The sequence below is a fragment of the Lolium perenne genome, chromosome 6, assembly GCF_019359855.2.
Source record: "Lolium perenne isolate Kyuss_39 chromosome 6, Kyuss_2.0, whole genome shotgun sequence".
Classification (NCBI taxonomy): domain Eukaryota; kingdom Viridiplantae; phylum Streptophyta; class Magnoliopsida; order Poales; family Poaceae; genus Lolium; species Lolium perenne.
In genome coordinates, this window is record NC_067249.2 from 151,371,238 (window position 1) to 151,391,594 (window position 20,357).

The window sequence follows — 20,357 nt, forward strand, 5'->3', positions numbered from 1 at the left end:
CTTTAAGTAGGCGGAAGGGCAACGCGGGGGCCACACGAGGGCCCCACACACCAGGGCCGCGCGGCCAAGACACAGGCGCGCCGCCACTGTTGTGGCGGCGCCTCGTGGCCCCACTTCCTTTCCCCCTCGGTCTTGGAAGCTTCATGCAAAAATGGGACCACCTGGGCGTTGATTTCGTCCAATTCGAGAATATTTCCTTTGTAGGATTTACGAAACCAAAAAGCAATGACGATGGCGGCTCTTCGGCATCTCGTTAATAGGTTAGTGCCGGAAAATGCATAAATATGACATAAAGTATGCATAAAACATGTAGATATCATCAATAATGTGGCATGGAACATAAGAAATTATCGATACGTCGGAGACGTATCAGCAGCGTGTCTTGATCTCCGCGGCAACGGCCCCAGAAAAAGAGCTTGATGCGTGCAGTTGACACACGTCCGTTGGGAACCCCAAGAGGAAGGTGTGATGCGTATAGAAGCAAGTTTTCCCTCAGTACGAAACCAAGGTTATCGAACCAGTAGGAGTCAAGGAGCACGTGAAGGTTGTTGGTGAAGGAGTGTAGTGCGGCGCAACACCAGGGATTCCGGCGCCAACGTGGAACCTGCACAACGCAATCAAAGTACTTTGCCCCAACGTAACAGTGAGGTTGTCAATCTCACCGGCTTGCTGTAAACAAAGGATTAACCGTATAGTATGGAAGATGATGTTTGTTTGCGAAGAACAGTAAAGAACAAGTATTCCAGTAGATTGTATTTTAGATGTAAAGAATGGACCGGGGTCCACAGTTCACTAGTGGTGTCTCTCCGATAAGATAACTAGCATGTTGGGTGAATAAATTACAGTTGGGCAATTGACAAATAGAGATTCACATACATATATCATGATGACTACTATGAGATTTAATCAGGGCATTACGACAAAGTACATAGACCGCTATCCAGCATGCATCTATGCCTAAATAGTCCACCTTCGGGTTAGCATCCGCACCCCCTCCAGTATTAAGTTGCAAACAACAAACAATTGCATTAAGTATGGTGCGTAATGTAATCAACACAAATATCCTTAGACAAAGCATCAATGTTTTATCCCTGAAAGGACACAGATGTCGCCTAGAGGGGGGGGGGTGAATAGGCGGTTTAAAACTTTTACGAGATGGGCTTAACAAATGCGGAATAAAACTAGCGTTTACTTTGTCAAGCCCAAAGCCTATATACTATGGTTCACCTATGTGCACCAACAACTTATTCTAAGCAAAGGTTCACCTATGTGCACCAACAACTTATGCTAAGCAATACAAGCAAGTATGTGATAGCAAGATATATATAACTTCAAGCACGATGGCTATCACAAGGTAAAGTGCATAAGTAAAGAGCTCAGGTATAGAGATAACCGAGGCACGCGTGAGACGAAGATTTATCCCGAAGTTCACTTGCGAGTGCTAATCTCCGTTGGAGAGGTGCGGTGGCTTAGTGCTCCCGAACGCCACAAGAGGCTCACCTTGAGGTGTGGTTGCTCGATGCACACCAACGCCACAAAGGCCTCACCCCAAGATGCGGTACTCACACCACACACCGAACGCCACGAAGGCGCCTCACCTAAATCTCCGGTGACCCTCGCCACAAAGGCCTAGGTCACGGTTCCACTAAGGGATTTCCTTCGAGGCGGAAACCGGGCCTTACACAAAGGTTGGGGCACACTTCCACAACTTAATTGGAGGCTCCCAACAAACCACCACAAAGGCCTATAATCCGTCTAGGGTTCCAAGAACCCAAGAGTAACAACCTTCTTGCTTTCACCACCACGAATCACCGTGGAGAACTCAAACCGATGCACCAAATGCAATGGCAAGAACACCACAAAGATGCTCAAGTCCTTCTCTCTCAAATTCCAACAAAGCTACAAAAGCTATTGGGGGAATAAGAGAGGAAGAACAAAGGAATTCACAAAGAACACCAAGATCAAGATCTAGAGAGTTCCACTCACAAAGAGATGGATTTGATTGGTAGAAATGTAGATCTAGATCTCCTCTTCCTTTTCCCTCAAATGGATTCAAGAATCATTGGAGGAGTAGAGGGATGTGGAAAGCTCTCAAGGTCAGCAATGGTGGAGAGCCAAAGGAGGAAGAAGAAGTAGGGAGAAAGAGGAGGAAGAAGACCTTAAATATGGGTCTTAGATTTCTGCCCGTTGGGGCCAAAATCGCGACAGGCCGGCAGTGCCGGCCTTGTTCCACCGGCAGTGCCGGGGTGGCCGGCAGTGCTGGCCTTTTTCCACCGGCAGTGCCGGCCCGGCGGCGATCTTGGTGTTCCCGGCGGCAGTTCCGGCCCCCCTGTTTTTTCCCAAACACCCGATACGAAAACCTCACGAACTTTTGCATCTGGACTCCGATTTTGATGATCTTGGGCTCGTTTCGAAGCTAGTAACAAGATCTACAAGATCATGCAGGGAACCATCATAGTCCAGTAAGGTAGGATATAAATAAAATACGAAAGGTTTGACCTATCTAAAAAGGACATACCGGTAAAACCTCCAACCTCGAAAATGCAACAAGTTGAGTTAGGAAACTCGGATTTAGGTGAAACCAATTTTGTTGTAAAGAGGATGACAAGAGCTACCCCACAAAGAGTTAAAAGCTTAAGAACAAGTGGGGTAGGATTTTCTATGTATTTTAGAGTGAAACCTCTCAATACGAGAAATCGAGAAAAACTCCAATATCGAAAACGCAACAAGTGATCTATGCGAAATCCGTTTTCGATGAACTAGAGCTTGTCATGAGAATAAGCACAAGCTCTAAAACATCACATGGATAAGGTCCAAAAAACAACCAAGAAAGATGATGCAAGGATGCAAAGGTTTGAGCTCTCTCCGACGATACGATCGAGTTACTCACTCGAGAGCCCTCTTGATAGTACGTCAACTAAACTATAAACCGGTCTCCAACTACACTATGAGACCGGTGAGAAAGAAACCCTATCAAGAGCAAACCTTATACTTGCACATTCCACTTGAGCTCGATGATGACGATCTTGACCTCAACAAGATGGAACGCCTTTCTTACTTGTGCTTGCTTGACGAAGTCTTGTGGATTGCTCCCCCATAATCCACCATGGAAGAGCTTCTTCTTCGGCGCATCTTCACATAACCATGACCACCATGTGGATTGCAAGACTCAAGCAAAGGTTCTCTTCGAGATGGCTCATCTTGAACTTGCACTTCATTCTTCATTCTTCATCATATTGATGTCTTGAAGTAACTTGAGGGCTCACTTCATCTTCATCTTCAAGACATACTTGACACTTGATATCCTTCATCAATTTCTTCTTATTGCAACCTTGAAGCCAACAAATGGTTCAAGAATTGCCTATGGACAACTCCTACAAATATAACTCAATGCAAACATTAGTCCATAGGGATTGTCATTAATTACCAAAACCACACATGGGGGCTCCATGCACTTTCAATCTACCCCATTTTGGTAATTGATGACAATCTCTTTGAGAGGGTTTATATAAGGAATTGAAGTAGCAAGCAAGTTGAATATATAGAGCAAACTCCCCCATAATATATGCGTGTGTGAATGATCTTGACTTTCATTGCATATATTGGCATTCAAAGCCTAGTGGAGTTTCCTCTAACTATTCAACTATGCAAAGCAACAAGATGCAATGAAATAAAGGCACATGCTTAAGCACAAAGCAAATACATAACCAAATTCCCTTAAACCCTCCAAACTTCTCCCCCATTGGCACCAATTGCCGAAATGGGTGAAAAAATTAGAAGGTCAATATAGTGAGAGTTCCTCCATAGCGTGTGCATTTCTCATAATTTGGGTGGAATCAAATGCACGTATCCAATGACGAATATTCGGAAGGAATCACACTATAGATAGGATCAAAGATTGCAAAAAGATAACAAAGTCAAGAAGCTTCAACAAATGAAGCAAGCAACCAAATGAACCCCAAAGAAGATACCAAAATAAAGATAGATATTATGATAAGATCAAGAAGATTGCTCTAAATAATATGAGGAAGCTCCCCAAGGTTTGTGTACAAAACTAGACAATTGGCATTGGAGTATAAGGTGCACAAACATGGAATCATCACTTCCCATAATATCATACAAAACAAAAGATACCAAGTGAATCAAACTCTAATGATCACCACAAAATAGTGCCTTTAATAAAATGAGGAAGCTCCCCAAGGTACATGCATAAATTAAAATGTTGCATTTGAATACAATATGCATAACATGGAATCCTAACTCCCTCACTACCATTTAAGACACAAACATTTGCAATAGATCATAGATAGACAATTAAGCTTAACACTTGCATCAAACAAATGGTTGAGCAACAAGTAAGACGCACCATAATAAAAGGCTCAACCAAGAGGATATGTGAAAGGCATGATAAAGCATATTATAAGACTATTACAAGGATGAGAAAAAAGCATCATCATAGTCTTCAATGAATTATATTGCTTAGCATGACCAATCAACATACAACAACAAAAAATAAGATATCAAATGAAGATGTATCATCTCTTATGTGTATAAGTTTCACTAAGTGGACAAAATCACTAAGATGTTTATCCATAACGAAACATGTACACGCAAAATAGATATGAAAGAAATATAGCATGATATCCAAAATGAAGTCATGCAATATACCAATAAGAATTTTTGCTTAATAGCATGGCCAAAGGCTCAATTTTATCTTATTGTACATTCATGAGCTTCAACCACAAACAACTAAAATACATCACAAATATCAACAAGGGATAGAAGATAGTTGGGATGCATTTAGAAAGGCAACAAGTATCACAAACGGGGATACCAAAAGAAGTAACTAAATTTGCACTTTCATCTATATTGCACATGTGAGAGCCTTGAGGAATTGATATGCAACAAAATTGCTAGATAGGCATAGTTGGGATGGATGAATCATGAGCATGATTTAAAATACTTCCCAACAAATGCACTCATCTCAAATTACTCACATTCACAATAAAGAGGTTTCATTAAGACTTTTGCAAGAAGCACAACATTTGCAAATCAAGAGATTCATGCCAAGATGCAACCATAAGGTTGGATACAAGAAAAGTATGCATGAGAAGATACTTGTTACCAAGATAGCATTGGTGTGGATGTAGTAGATATGTGTTCGTTGATCATCCTAGCTTGCCTCACGTTACCATTGAGTCACCACTTCTTTCCAAGAGTGAGACAAGCATTCAATGCATATCCATTGTACCTAACACAAAGGTAAGTACAAAATGGTCCCCAAACTAATTGGGTCCGAAGTAGTTAGACACACTACAACATATAGGACAAACTCCACAATTCTATGTGCATATAGATATGAAATTGAATTTCATGCACATCTTAGCCAAATTAGGATTTGATGGAGTTTACCCTATATATTGGATCAAAGAAAGTGACACATGCCATAAGATATACATATATTAAATATGCATGCACAATACTTTCAAGAACCAAAGGAGGATACAATTTGGACAAAACACCAAATAGACCAAGAGACAATGGTTGTCCAAATTATATCAAAGAATCAAATCAACACAAGATTGACTCCAAAGACTTATCTCATTATAAGAAGCTAATTAAACCTAAACACAAAGGAATGAGATAACCAACTCCCAAGAGAGCAAGGTTCCAACAAATAAACCAAACCCTCGAAACTTTTTATGATGGCACAAAGTACCAAAAAGAAAATTTATGTCTCCCAAAACCAAATTGTTGACAATGATCAAGAGATGTTAAGCCTTCTAACAAATATAGGAGAGCTCCCCCAAGATTAGTGCATTATCTAGGATTTTGCATATGAATACAAAATGCACAAAACTAGGATCATCACGCTACCTATATCTACTAAAAATGCTAAGAAAGTTTGAAAAGACAAATTAAATCCATAAGATGCAAGGAAGACACATGGGAGTCAAAGCACAACAAATTCATGGCAATAAATAAGGCAATATAAATACAAGTGCCAATGTAGATATGATCAATAATATCTACCTCATAATTGATTACCAATTGTCCTAGGACAAGAGGTATTAGGTAATATTTTTCGGTGGTAGTTTGTAAGTATAAGTAAGATCATATTTACAACGAACAAAGCATATGGTAAAAGATAAGAGTTAACCATCATGCAAAGATAGTTTCTTGATAGCTTCATTTAGTCATACCAACATGCAAGGCAATTAATAGTATTCATACCAACATGCAAATCAATTAATAGTATGACTTGAAGCACATGGTTTTCCGAAAATGTATTGAGGGACACGTTGTGAAAAACCATGCCAAGAAAAACTTCCACAAATAATATCCACAAAGATATTAGCAATGAAGCCATTTAAGCAAATTGGAGCTTGTTTGAGCAAACATGCCACATAGGAGAGAGATAATTTATGGTATCAATTCTATGTGACACAACCTCAAATGTTCACATTTTCTAGGCTTGTAATATGCACAAAGCTTATTACTCCCCCATAATGTGATAAGGAATTTATTTTCACAAGAGGCAAATAAGATCCAAGTAGAGATATTAATGGACATTAGAATTTGAATTTCTCATGAAGATGACATACCACATAGAGACTAGATAATCTTGCAATATCAATTCTAAGTGATATTCCTCATGTACACACATTGTTAGGATCATGAAATTCCCAAAGAAATATCACTCCCCCAAAATGGGATAGTCCATTAATCGCTCATAAGAGCCATATAAGATACAACAAGATGCAAAGTGGCTCATACACAAACACAAATACATGGTGTGCAACCCAACATGCATAGACTTGATTTCTCAAGAAAAGCAAATAGGAATCACAACATATACAAATACATGTTAGGAACAAAAACTAACACATGCAAAGGGGCGAGTAACTTACAATATAAATGAGTTGAGCACATGTTACCGCAAGGAGGAACATTGGATATATGATAGAAGCAAGATAACCAAGACTTGGCTTGAGATAATATAAATGATGAAGATCCCTTAATTCTTCATGATGTAGCCAAGTCTCCAATGCCCTCCAAAAAGCACCTATTGATCAAATTTTGGATTGTTGGTCCCCAAATAAGTTGGGTCCTAAGAGGTTAGTCACAATAGGCTTGGCAACCCAAATGGTTCTTTTCTTGACACCACTTTGAGCACCAACATATTTGGCAAACACATTGCCACCCTCATCCTTACGAAGAGAATAAACATCATCAATGGAGATAGAGTTGGATGAGGTACCAATAGTGCAAAAAGAGGAGATGTGGCCCTTCTCACGGCATATGTAGCAAGTTCTTTTCTTCTCCTTCTTCTCACTAGATTTCTCCACAATGGGAGCATTGGCTTGATTCTTCTTGGGAAGTGGCATTTCTTCAACTTGAGGTTGAATATGAGTTTGAGCGTGAGGCCGCTTCCCTTTTTGCTTCTTCTTCAAAGGGCAAGATCTAACATGGTGCCCTTCAATTTTGCACTTGAAGCAAACAATCTTGGCCGGGTCTTTGACTTGTACTTGGCCCTTCTTGTTGTTGTTGTTGTTGTTGTTGTTGTTGGACTTGTTCTTGTTGTTGGATTTGAATCCAAGTCCACTCTTGTCATTGGGGAATTGTTGCACACTTAACATCGTGTCAAGTTTGCATTTCCCTTCATGACTCTTTACCAAGTCGGTCTTCAAAGAAGTGACTTGGGCCTTGAGCTCTTTGATTTCCTCTACATGGTTAGTAACAACACAAGTACTAGAGGAAGTAGAACCTTCATTGTTAGAGCAACAAGGCAAGGAAGATAATTCATCACAAGATTTAGCAATACTATGAGTGGATGAATTACTAGGACTAGCACGTGGCAATATAGCTTTTTAGGTAGTAGTGCTAGTATCCACATGAGGCTCACAAGGTGTTTCCTTTGATATGATAGCCTCATGAGCTAACTTTAGCCTATCATGAGAGGCTAGAAGATCCTCATGGGAGCGAGAAAGCTTTCCATGATTTTCTTCCAATTTCCCATAATTGCAAGTTAGCAATTCAAGTTGAGCCCTTAGCTCAACATTCTCCTTCAAGATAGATGCTTCACAAGAAGTAGAGTTAGTAGCACAAGCATCATCACAAGACATATTAAGAAGAGTGGGTAACATAGCATGCTCTTTTAAATAAGAAGCTTGGAGTTGCTCATGTGACTTGGTGAGGATAGAGTGTTCGCTCTCCAAGGCCTTGTGGGCCTTGTCTAGATCATCTAGATCCTTAACAAGTTTATCATGACCAACACCAACTTTGGAATTTTCCTTTTTAAGCATTTTTACTTGAGCTTTAGCATGGTCTCTTTCCTTAGTGAGTTTATAAACTATTTCATTTTGAGACACTTCAAGGGATTCAAGTTGCTCTTCAAGAGAGGCTACGGTCTCTTGTTCTTCTTCAAGATCATTCTTTAGGGATGCTACATCATTGGCATACTCTCGTTCAAGAGCACCCTTTTTATCAATGGTGTTCTCATGCATCCAAATAAGTTTTTGGCTCTCAATAGCGGTAGTCAAGATTTCAAAGAAGTGAGAGCAAGCAATTTTATCTTTGCAAAGAACCTTGAAAACACTCTCACCCTTATTGCGTAGAGAGACAACCCAATTCTCTTCTTCATACTTATCCTCATCCTTATCACCACGAGGAATATTAGGTTCCACGGTAGGAGATACCGTGGAACTCTTGGCCATAAGGCATATATGAGAACCGTGAGATAAAGATGAGGAGTTACTTGAGGCTCCTTTCAAGATCTTGTCTTGACCAATAGAATCTTTGGTTTCCTCTACATTGTTAGTCACACAACAACTAGAGGAAATAGAAGTATTTTTATCATGGCCACAAGACAAAGCAAGCATATCATCATTAGATTTATTTAAGCAACTTACACATGATATGCATGGACTATCAACACAAGCATGTAAATCATTTCTAGTGCTAGATGTGTTAAAGTCCAAAGATGAACCATTGCAATGAGATATAGATGAAGAATCATCAATAGAAAGCTCAATATCAACATTGCAATTTCCATCACCACTCACCATATCATTACCTTGTGTATTCCCACACATTGGTGAAGTGGATGAAGATGAAAACACATCACGGCCGGAAGTGGAAGCAATACAATCATCCTCAATAATATTGGACACATCATATTTATCTTGAAGCTTTGTCCATAATTCATGAGCGCTCCCAAAAGGCATGATTGATGAAGTAACTACATTGCTCACAACAATGGAAAACACATGAGAAGCAAGAGCATCGAGACAAGAGTTTTTCTTCTCCTCATAAGATAAATTTTGGGGATCCTTAGGAGAAGAAAAACCCATGTCAAGACATCGCTCCATGTTCGGGGAAATACCCCTCAAAATATTAAGCACATAAATTTTCCAAAGATCATAATTTGTGCCATCAAATATAAACAAGTTATTGTGATCTAATCCCCTAACCGACATCTTTACACTCAAGGCGGTGAAGCCTAAGAATGAGAGACCTTGCTCTGATACCAATTGAAAGGACACAGATGTCGCCTAGAGGGGGGGTGAATAGGCGGTTTAAAACTTTTACGAGATGGGCTTAACAAATGCGGAATAAAACTAGCGTTTACTTTGTCAAGCCCAAAGCCTATATACTATGGTTCACCTATGTGCACCAACAACTTATTCTAAGCAAAGGTTCACCTATGTGCACCAACAACTTATGCTAAGCAATACAAGCAAGTATGTGATAGCAAGATATATATAACTTCAAGCACGATGGCTATCACAAGGTAAAGTGCATAAGTAAAGAGCTCGGGTATAGAGATAACCGAGGCACGCGGGAGACGAAGATTTATCCCGAAGTTCACACTCTTGCGAGTGTTAATCTCCGTTGGAGAGGTGCGGTGGCTTAGTGCTCCCGAACGCCACAAGAGGCTCACCTTGAGGTGTGGTTGCTCGATGCACACCAACGCCACAAAGGCCTCACCCCAAGATGCGGTACTCACACCACACACCGAACGCCACGAAGGCGCCTCACCTAAATCTCCGGTGACCCTCGCCACAAAGGCCTAGGTCACGGTTCCACTAAGGGATTTCCTTCGAGGCGGAAACCGGGCCTTACACAAAGGTTGGGGCACACTTCCACAACTTAATTGGAGGCTCCCAACAAACCACCACAAAGGCCTATAATCCGTCTAGGGTTCCAAGAACCCAAGAGTAACAACCTTCTTGCTTTCACCACCACGAATCACCGTGGAGAACTCAAACCGATGCACCAAATGCAATGGCAAGAACACCACAAAGATGCTCAAGTCCTTCTCTCTCAAATTCCAACAAAGCTACAAAAGCTATTGGGGGAATAAGAGAGGAAGAACAAAGGAATTCACAAAGAACACCAAGATCAAGATCTAGAGAGTTCCACTCACAAAGAGATGGATTTGATTGGTAGAAATGTAGATCTAGATCTCCTCTTCCTTTTCCCTCAAATGGATTCAAGAATCATTGGAGGAGTAGAGGGATGTGGAAAGCTCTCAAGGTCAGCAATGGTGGAGAGCCAAAGGAGGAAGAAGAAGTAGGGAGAAAGAGGAGGAAGAAGACCTTAAATATGGGTCTTAGATTTCTGCCCGTTGGGGCCAAAATCGCGACAGGCCGGCAGTGCCGGCCTTGTTCCACCGGCAGTGCCGGGGTGGCCGGCAGTGCTGGCCTTTTTCCACCGGCAGTGCCGGCCCGGCGGCAGTGCCGGGGTGTTCCCGGCGGCAGTTCCGGCCCCCCTGTTTTTTCCCAAACACCCGATACGAAAACCTCACGAACTTTTGCATCCGGACTCCGATTTTGATGATCTTGGGCTCGTTTCGAAGCTAGTAACAAGATCTACAAGATCATGCAGGGAACCATCATAGTCCAGTAAGGTAGGATATAAATAAAATACGAAAGGTTTGACCTATCTAAAAAGGACATACCGGTAAAACCTCCAACCTCGAAAATGCAACAAGTTGAGTTAGGAAACTCGGATTTAGGTGAAACCAATTTTGTTGTAAAGAGGATGACAAGAGCTACCCCACAAAGAGTGAAAAGCTTAAGAACAAGTGGCGTAGGATTTTCTATGTATTTTAGAGTGAAACCTCTCAATATGAGAAATCGAGAAAAACTCCAATATCGAAAACGCAACAAGTGATCTATGCGAAATCCGTTTTCGATGAACTAGAGCTTGTCATGAGAATAAGCACAAGCTCTAAAACATCACATGGATAAGGTCCAAATAACAACCAAGAAAGATGATGCAAGGATGCAAAGGTTTGAGCTCTCTCCGACGATACGATCGAGTTACTCACTCGAGAGCCCTCTTGATATTACGGCAACTAAACTATAAACCGGTCTCCAACTACACTATGAGACCGGTGAGAAAGAAACCCTATCAACAGCAAACCTTATACTTGCGCATTCCACTTGAGCTCGATGATGACGATCTTGACCTCAACAAGATGGAACGCCTTTCTTGCTTGTGCTTGCTTGACGAAGTCTTGTGGATTGCTCCCCCATAATCCACCATGGAAGAGCTTCTTCTTCGGCGCATCTTCACATAACCATGACCACCATGTGGATTGCAAGACTCAAGCAAAGGTTCTCTTCGAGATGGCTCATCTTGAACTTGCACTTCATTCTTGATTCTTCATCATATTGATGTCTTGAAGTAACTTGAGGGCTCACTTCATCTTCATCTTCAAGACATACTTGACACTTGATATCCTTCATCAATTTCTTCTTATTGCAACCTTGAAGCCAACAAATGGTTCAAGAATTGCCTATGGACAACTCCTACAAATATAACTCAATGCAAACATTAGTCCATAGGGATTGTCATTAATTACCAAAACCACACATGGGGGCTCCATGCACTTTCAATCCCTAGTGGCAACAACACATCCACAACCTTAGAACTTTCTGTCACTGTCCCAGATTCAATGGAGGCATGAACCCACTATCGAGCATAAATACTCCCTCTTGGAGTTACAAGTATCAACTTGGCCAGAGCCTCTACTAGCAACGGAGAGCATGCAAGAACATAAACAACACATATATGATAGATTGATAATCAACTTGACATAGTATTCAATATTCATCGGATCCCAACAAACACAACATGTAGCATTACAAATAGACGATCTTGATCATGATAGGCAGCTCACAAGATCTAACATGATAGTACAATGAGGAGAAGACAACCATCTAGCTACTGCTATGGACCCATAGTCCAAGGGTGAACTACTCACACATCAATCCGGAGGCGATCATGGTGATGAAGAGCCCTCCGGGAGATGATTCCCCTCTCCGGCAGGGTGCCGGAGGCGATCTCCTGAATCCCCCGAGATGGGATTGGCGGCGGCTGCGTCTCTGGAAGGTTTTCCGTATCGTGGCTCTCGGTACAGAGGGTTTCGCGACGAAGGCTTTAAGTAGGCGGAAGGGCAGCGTCGGAGGGCTGACGAGGGGCCCACCCCATAGGGCGGCGCGGGCCCCCCTTAGGCCGCGCGGCCCTATGGTGGCGGCGCCTCGTGGCCCCATTTCATATCCTCTCCGGTCTTCTGAAAGCTTCGTGGAAAAATAAGACCCTGGGCGTTGATTTCGTCCAATTCCGAGAATATTTCCTTTGTAGGATTTCTGAAACCAAAAATAGCAGAAAATAGCAACTGTCTCTTCGGCATCTTGTTAATAGGTTAGTGCCGGAAAATGCATAATAATGATGTAAAGTATGTATAAAACATGTGAGTATTGTCATAAAAGTAGCATGGAACATAAGAAATTATAGATACGTTTGAGACGTATCACCCAACTCCATGTATGATCCAACTGGTTCTGAGGAGAACATCACTTCTAAGGCACAGTAGATCTCTTCGCACATCCAATGGTCTGATGATGAAGCCGGACCCTCTCACTGTGTCCACCCTTTCGGCTTTGAGGACATCGACTACACCCTTTGATCCTCATGGGACGCTAGCCTCTCTCTCCAACCTTTTTGGCGTCTTGATGCCAAAGGGGGAGAAGAGTTCTATTAGGATGACTATGTGATTTGCATGGGAAGTCACAAGTTTGTGCTTTCTTTGATTCTTTATGCCTGTGACTTATGGCTATCTTATGTTGTGAACTCTTTCGTTATGGTTTATGAACCTTATCCATGTGTTTGTGAGACATATGCTATCTATCTATGGTAAAGACTAAGTGGCTATTTGTGGTATGATATCTAATCTCAAAACTTGTCTTTACACATATATATTGTGTCTCTTGTCGTGCAAATCTATGGTTATGATATTCTTGTAACTTGCACATGTGCTAGTCTATAAAATATAGGGGGAGCCTTGATCCTAGATGATGTGCTCTTTGTATTCTAAAGAAATTCTAAATAAGTGCACATGTCTAGGGGAGCTATTCTAAAATTTTATAGATTGGGTTTGTCTAAATTCAATTCTTATGCAAATCTTTGTGTTGTCATCAAGCACCAAAATGAGGGGATTTAAAGAACATATCCCCTTAAGTGGGTTTTGGTATTGATGACAACAATTATGTTTAACTAATTACTTGTATAAGAATTGTAGGTTTATTGATGATAATAATTCTCGAAATACGGCCAAAAAGATTGAAGAACATGATTGTTTTTTTTTGCTATTTCTCTATTAAATGACATATGGATGATTCATTGTGTGAGAAGAATATGGAATTCATTATATTTATTTGAAGATATAACGGTTGGGCAATTTATTTTTGGTCAACCATTGTCGAAGAAATGAAAAAGAAGGAAGAAAGAAGAAACAAAAGAGAAAGGAAAAAAGGAGAAGAAAAAAGGGCCGCCGGTAGTACCGGTACCGCAATTGGTACCGGCGAAGCGGCCAAACATGCAGATGTCTTCCAGTAGCCGCACGCCTATTACCGGTACCAACGCTGGTACCGGCGTGGCCGGTTGTACCGGGGTCACACGTTCGGTGGTGCCGGGCCGAGCACAGCCAGTGCTACCATGCGCGAGGGGCCTCCCCGCTCCACTTCTCGGCCTCCACATCAACTCTTCTGCCGGTTGTACCAGCCCAACCATGCCGGTACTACCGGCCATGGTTGTTCCCAACGGTTGGATCGGGAGGGGCAATAAAAGAGCCGCTTCTTCTCCAAATCGACACACGACTTTTTACTATCCTCTTGACCTCCATTAACCTTGCTAGATCTCTCTACTCCTCCACTCAAATCTCCCAATACTTGAGGATTTGGTAGAGTAGACCTAGATCTATATTTCCACCAAAGGAATTTGTATTTCACCATCATATTCTTAGTGGATCTTTGTGAGGTGACCTCAAAGCTACTCTTCGTGTAAAGCTTCATGGTTACATCTTGGGAGCCTCCAATTCGGTTGTGGATGCGTGCCCCAATCTTTGTGTAAAGGTGTTGGTTGCGATCTTAAGGCAACCGCTTAGTGGAACATGAGCTAGGCGTTCATGGCGTTTCTCACCGGAGAATAGAGTGAGGTCTTTGTGCCGTTGGTAGGCCTTCGTGGCACCACACCCCTCCAACGTGGACGTACTTCCCTTTACAAGGAAGGAACTATGGGAATCATACCCTTGTGTCTCCGCGTGCTCCACCTCGGTTACTTCTATCCTTTACCACACTTTATTACTTATATCTTGTATTGTGTATTGCTTGATTGCATCTTGTCATATAGCCAAATTCACATAATTGCATATCTACAAAATTTAACTTTGTGTCAAGACTAAATTGGAAAAAGAATTAAAATTTGATACCACACCTATTCACCCTCCTTTAGGTGCCATACGATCCTTTCAAGGAGGAGGAAGAAAAAGAGAAGAATAAATGAGGCTGGGTCGGGCTGGGAGGCTCGGGCGACACACATAACATGATGTGTGACGTCCATGCGAGCGGCGCCACATATTCCACACACCCCTGCCATGTCGCATGGCCACACCACGCAGGCACGAACGCGCCATTGAGGACCCGATGTGTAGCGCCGCTTCCTCGGGCGTCACACAGTGAAGTCTGTCGCTCTGTGTGCCGCCGTTCGCATAGGCGCAACACAAAAGGGTTAGCACGGTAAAATAGTTTGCTATAGTTTCGCGGAGGGTTATTTTTTTTTGTTAAAATCGCCGGTTTGTAAAGAGCCCCACTCCAGTCTGGGCGGCCCATACATCATGGGCCGATTAGGGTTTTGAAGCCCCACGTATAAGCCCCGGCGCCGTCCCTCCCACCCCACCCATCCACATCTGTCCGCCCACACCCTAACCAACCATGGTGGCGGCGGCTGGAGAAGCCCCGGCGCTGTCGCTCCGGGAGATGGACATACTTATGATGGTCGCCGCCGACGTCCACCTCGGTACCAAGAACTGCGACTGTCAGATGAATCGCTACATCTCCAAGCGCCGCGAAGACGGTACGAGTGATACTCTCACGGAGTGGCGAATCAAGCCTCGATCTGCTTAACTTAAAATATAATTTAACATTATTTCCTGTAATCGTAGGCATCTACATCATCGACCTCGGAAAGACATGGGAGAAGCTTCAGCTCGCGGCGAGAGTCATCGTCGCCATCGAGAACCCGCAGGACATCATAGTCCAGTCGTCCCGCCCCTACGGCCAGCGTGCCGTCCTCAAGTTCGCGCAGTACACTGGCTCAACGGCCATGGCCGGAAGGCATACTCCTGGTACCTTCACCAACCAGATGCAGACCTCCTTCAGCGAGCCCCGTCTGCTCATCGTCACTGACCCAAGGACCGACCACCAGGTATGGAGAACTGCCATGCCAAAATAGTACTGTACTTATACATCTGTGTGTTCTGAATTCTGCAATGCTAATTATTATATGCTTTCTGCTGAATTTCGTGCAGCCTATCAAGGAATCTGCACTTGGCAACATACCTACAATCGCATTGTGCGACACTGATTCTCCCATGCGATATGTTGATATCGGCATCCCAGCAAACAACAAGGGGAGAAACAGCATTGGCTGCTTGTTCTGGCTCTTGGCCAGGATGGTTCTGCAGATGAGGGGCACTATTCTGCCTGGTCGTAAGTGGGATGTCATGGTAACTATCTTAATTCAGTTGTGTTGCTTTTCGGTAGTCTTCTACACTTCAATTCTTTTATAAGAGAAATTGTTTCCCTTTGCAGGTTGATTCGTTTTTTTACAGAGACCCTGAGGAAGCCAAGGAGGAAGAGGTGGACGCTGCTGGACCAATGTATTCTACTGACCTTGCTGATTATTCAGCAGCTTCTGGTGGTCGATGGGCATCGGTAGATTTTACCATGCCTGTTCTAAATGTTGAGTTTCCCATGGCTGAAGGTCTGTATAGTTATATACTTAAAAAGTTCTTGTGTATGTTGTTCCAAACGTACGTTCGGCTGTGCAATACATTAGTTACTGACAACAACAATTTCAGACATTGAGGATCTCAAGGAGCCTGATTCAACAGCTGGTCCATGTGGTGGTGACCGATGGATCTCTCATGTACCTGCACCCCTGCCTGATGCTTATGCTGACTGTCCAATATCTCAAGGTTTGTACTCTTTGTTGATAAATTTTTCATTGCTCTGTATGTTATTCGAAATTAGTTTAGACAGATTTTGTTGGTAGCTTGAGTTCGCCATTTGCGTACGCTGGGCTGTTCAATACGTTAGATACTGACAACAATTTTTTCAGACATTGAGGATCTCAAGGATCCTGATTCAGCAACTGGTCAATGTGGTGGTGATCAATGGACCTCTCATGTACCTTCACCCCTGCTTGATGCTTATGGTGACTGGCAAATATCTCAAGGTTTGTACTCTTGTTGTTGATAATTTTTTCACTGCTTTGTATTGCGAACTGGTTTTCTCCTGAATTTTGTTGGTCGTGTTAATTCCAATCATGTGATGTCATGTGACGAAAAAACTATAGTCCTGAGTGTTAGCAACAGTAACTGTATCTGGGTTTTTTGTTTGTTGGTGTGATATTGCCATTTGCATATTCTGTAGAAAACTTATAGGGCTTGTTGTTTCCAACATTGGTTTTGCATCTCGGTTGTGAAATACGTTAGACTAAACACAAAATGTTGTGTTGCCATCTTTTACTTACATTTATGCAGTTAAAAGAAAGTTCATGTAAGAAACTAAACCCGAATTACTGAAAAGTTGATAAAAACAAATGACTATTCTTCTCTGCTTTATTGAGATGGGTCAGCCCCTTTATATAGTAGATAAGATTTGACCAGCAAGGCATTAAATCTAATCAAACACTAAGACTATGACTATCTCTAAACTGATTGAACTATTTCCTAACAAAGTTGCTTTATTCAGCTAGAACTCTAACTAAGGGATAGAACTCCACGTTTTATGGGTTCGTACAGTTTGCGCTGATGTCCTAGCATAGAACATACATGTTTCTGGTGTCTCTGATTCTAAATTTGTGGCTATAAATGTTTTTTATGTCTTTGATTTGTTATTTATGAGAGCTCCTGTTGCTGCAGCAGCTTCTGATGTGGATGGTGCCATGCCAGTTTTTCTTGCCGAGTTCCCCATGGCTGAAGGTATGTACAGTTATACTTGATAAAAAGTTTATTTGTATGGTATTCCATATTAGTTTAGACCTAAAGTTTGTTTGTAGCGTTAGTTTTCCATTTGCGTATGATGATTATTGTTTGCAAATGTATCTCGGTCGTGCAATAAGGTAATACGTCAGTTACTAACCATTGAAATTTCAGACCTTGTGGAAGACAAAGAGCAGGAGGAAGCTGCTGGAGCCCCAGAGTATTTTGTTGATGCTGATGGTTTGCACTCTCCTTGATTAGCAAATCATTACCTTGAATTGAATATTAGTTTGCATCACCTTGAATTGAATATTAGTTTGTATCTGATTTTTGTTTGTTGGTGTGATATTGCCATTTGCATATTCTGTAGAAAACTTATAGGGCTTGTTGTTTCCAACATTGGTTTTGCATCTCGGTTGTGAAATACGTTAGACTAAACACAAAATCTTGTGTTGCCATCTTTTACTTACATTTATGCACTTAAAAGAAAGTTCATGTAAGAAACTAAACCCGAATTACTGAAAAGTTAATAAAAACAAATGACTATTCTTCTCTGCTTTATTGAGATGGGTCAGCCCCTTTATATAGTAGATAAGATTTGACCAGCAAGGCATTAAATCTAATCAAACACTAATACTATCTCTAAACTGATTGAATTGTTTCCTAACAAAGTTGCTTTATTCAGCTAGAACTCTAACCAAGGGATAGAACTCCACGTTTTATGGGTTCGTACAGTTTGCGCTGATGTCCTAGCATAGAACGTACATGTTTCTGGTGTCTCTGATTTTAAATTTGTGGCTATAAATGTTTTTTATGTCTTTGATTTGTTATTTATGAGAGCTCCTGTTGCTGCAGCAGCTTCTGATGTGGATGGTGCCATGCCAGTTTTTCATGCCGAGTTCCCCATGGCTGAAGGTATGTACAGTTATACTTGATAAAAAGTTTATTTGTATGGTATTCCATATTAGTTTAGACCTAAAGTTTGTTTGTAGCGTTAGTTTTCCATTTGCGTATGATGATTATTGTTTGCAGCACTGATTGTATCTCGGTCGTGCAATACGGTAGTTACTAACCATTAAGATTTCAGACCTTTTTTGCTGTTAGTATTTTGCTGTTACCGGTGCTGATGGTTTGTACTTCCTTTTTGATTAGCAAGTTATTTCTTGAATTAAAAATTAGTTTGGACCTCAATTATTTCTGGTGGTGTAAGATTGCCATTTCTGTGTTCTGTAGAATACTTGTTGCTGACACTGGTTATGCAACTGGGTTGTTAAATACATTAGCTACTAAACACAAAGACTATGTGCTTTAATTTACTTGTGGATTAGATTGTGGTATCTTTTACTTAAATTTATACAGTTACATGTAGTTTGCGCTGATGCCCTAGTTGAGAACATGCACGTTCTGGTGTCTCTAATTTCATATTTGTGTGTATAAATGTTTCCCATGCCTATATTTCATATTTCTCTGGTCTGTTATTTATGAGTGTTTACTCTTTGGCCTAACTTACTTTTACTTAAATTGATTACACTGCTCATTTAAATTTACAGGTCTGGCTGTTGGTCTTGATCAATGGGATGAAGAAGGGGCACCTGTTGCTGTGGAAGGTGTCGCTCCTGCCACCTTGGCTCGTACAACTCTGATGCAGTAGCGCAACTTGTGGGGCTTAACTCTTATGAAGGAACTTATATTTAGGATTTTTTAGATGAGCATCATTGTGATGGAGCTTCAGAGATGTGTTATATGTTACTTGACTGTAAACCTGTTGGTCCTTTAATTTTGTGGCTCACAACTGAAGAACAAAATTAGTACTATGACATGCTGGGTTGAGACTTATATATGCTCACTTGTGGTTTGTATCAATTAGGATATGAGATTGCTATTTCGCTCATTTATCATTGTTGTTCTTCAGTTGTCAAGTTATGTACATTTTTCTGGACGATGTACGATTGTAGATATACGTTACTTGTAGAAACATAACAATAATACAGAGTTGGTACACATATAAGCAATGCCTGGATGGCCTTCGGAGGGGAAGGGGAGCGACTGAATCGCGAGCGAGAGCGTGCATTTCTTGGGCTGGGCCAAAAGAAAGTCTGACACGGAAAGGCCTGGCCTGACTAAATTTATTGTTTTTCAGGCCTAGTCCTGGCCTCCTGGGCATCCTAGTAGTCTATTTAACGACGCAGAAAAACCTAGCGAGTAGCGGAATATTCGGATCCTGCCCGTATGTGACACCGCACTCTCTCTTGTTCCCATTTTGCCCCTTCGTGGTCATGCTGTCGTCATGTCGTGTGACCAGAAACCGGGATTCCTTTGTCGTACTACTATGATTATTTTCTTCGCCCATACTCCCTCCATTACTAGTTTTGCTTGTATTGCTAGGTTGCCAGTTTAATTTCTAATTTTAATTGTGTAATGTAAAAACTATATTATTAAAAAATATCTAATTTTTTTAAAGATATAATTTTTATAACATATAACTAATGCTAACTTGATTAAATTTGCGACCTAGGGGTGGACGCACGTCTAATAAACTGAGAGAAAGTAGTATTTTGCATAACCTACTGCTAGATGCCACTCTGATTCATTTCGCACATAAACCAGGAGTATTTGTTTTGAACTGTTTAGATCAGGCAACAGACAGAAATTTAGCTGTTTTTTTTTTCCCTTAGAGGTTTGGGTTAGACGTAATCACGGTAACACCCATATTTTGGTAAAATCTATCTATTATATACTAAAAGCAAAATAAAAATATTTAAAGGAGACACCATGTTAATTCGCATGTACTTACATTATTTGA

General features: G+C 41.5%; 1 protein-coding gene across 4 annotated transcripts; it reads left to right on the forward strand.

Moving 5' to 3' along the window:
• Positions 1 to 15,233: 15,233 nt before the first annotated feature.
• Positions 15,234 to 19,445, forward strand: LOC127307199 (small ribosomal subunit protein uS2y). Of its 4 annotated transcripts, none has more exons than XM_051337926.1 (10): positions 15,234 to 15,423; positions 15,512 to 15,774; positions 15,878 to 16,075; positions 16,161 to 16,332; positions 16,430 to 16,546; positions 16,690 to 16,806; positions 17,495 to 17,554; positions 17,729 to 17,794; positions 18,410 to 18,469; positions 19,105 to 19,445. In XM_051337926.1, the coding sequence occupies exons 1-10, from the start codon at positions 15,282 to 15,284 to the stop codon at positions 19,203 to 19,205; spliced, it is 1,296 nt and encodes a 431-aa protein (XP_051193886.1). In that variant the 5' UTR covers positions 15,234 to 15,281; the 3' UTR covers positions 19,206 to 19,445. The 4 variants fall into 4 exon arrangements, with proteins under 4 accessions (XP_051193886.1, XP_051193888.1, XP_051193887.1 ...); XM_051337928.1 differs by having other exon boundaries at positions 18,413 to 18,469; XM_051337927.1 differs by having other exon boundaries at positions 17,498 to 17,554.
• The last annotated feature ends 912 nt before the right edge of the window (positions 19,446 to 20,357 follow it).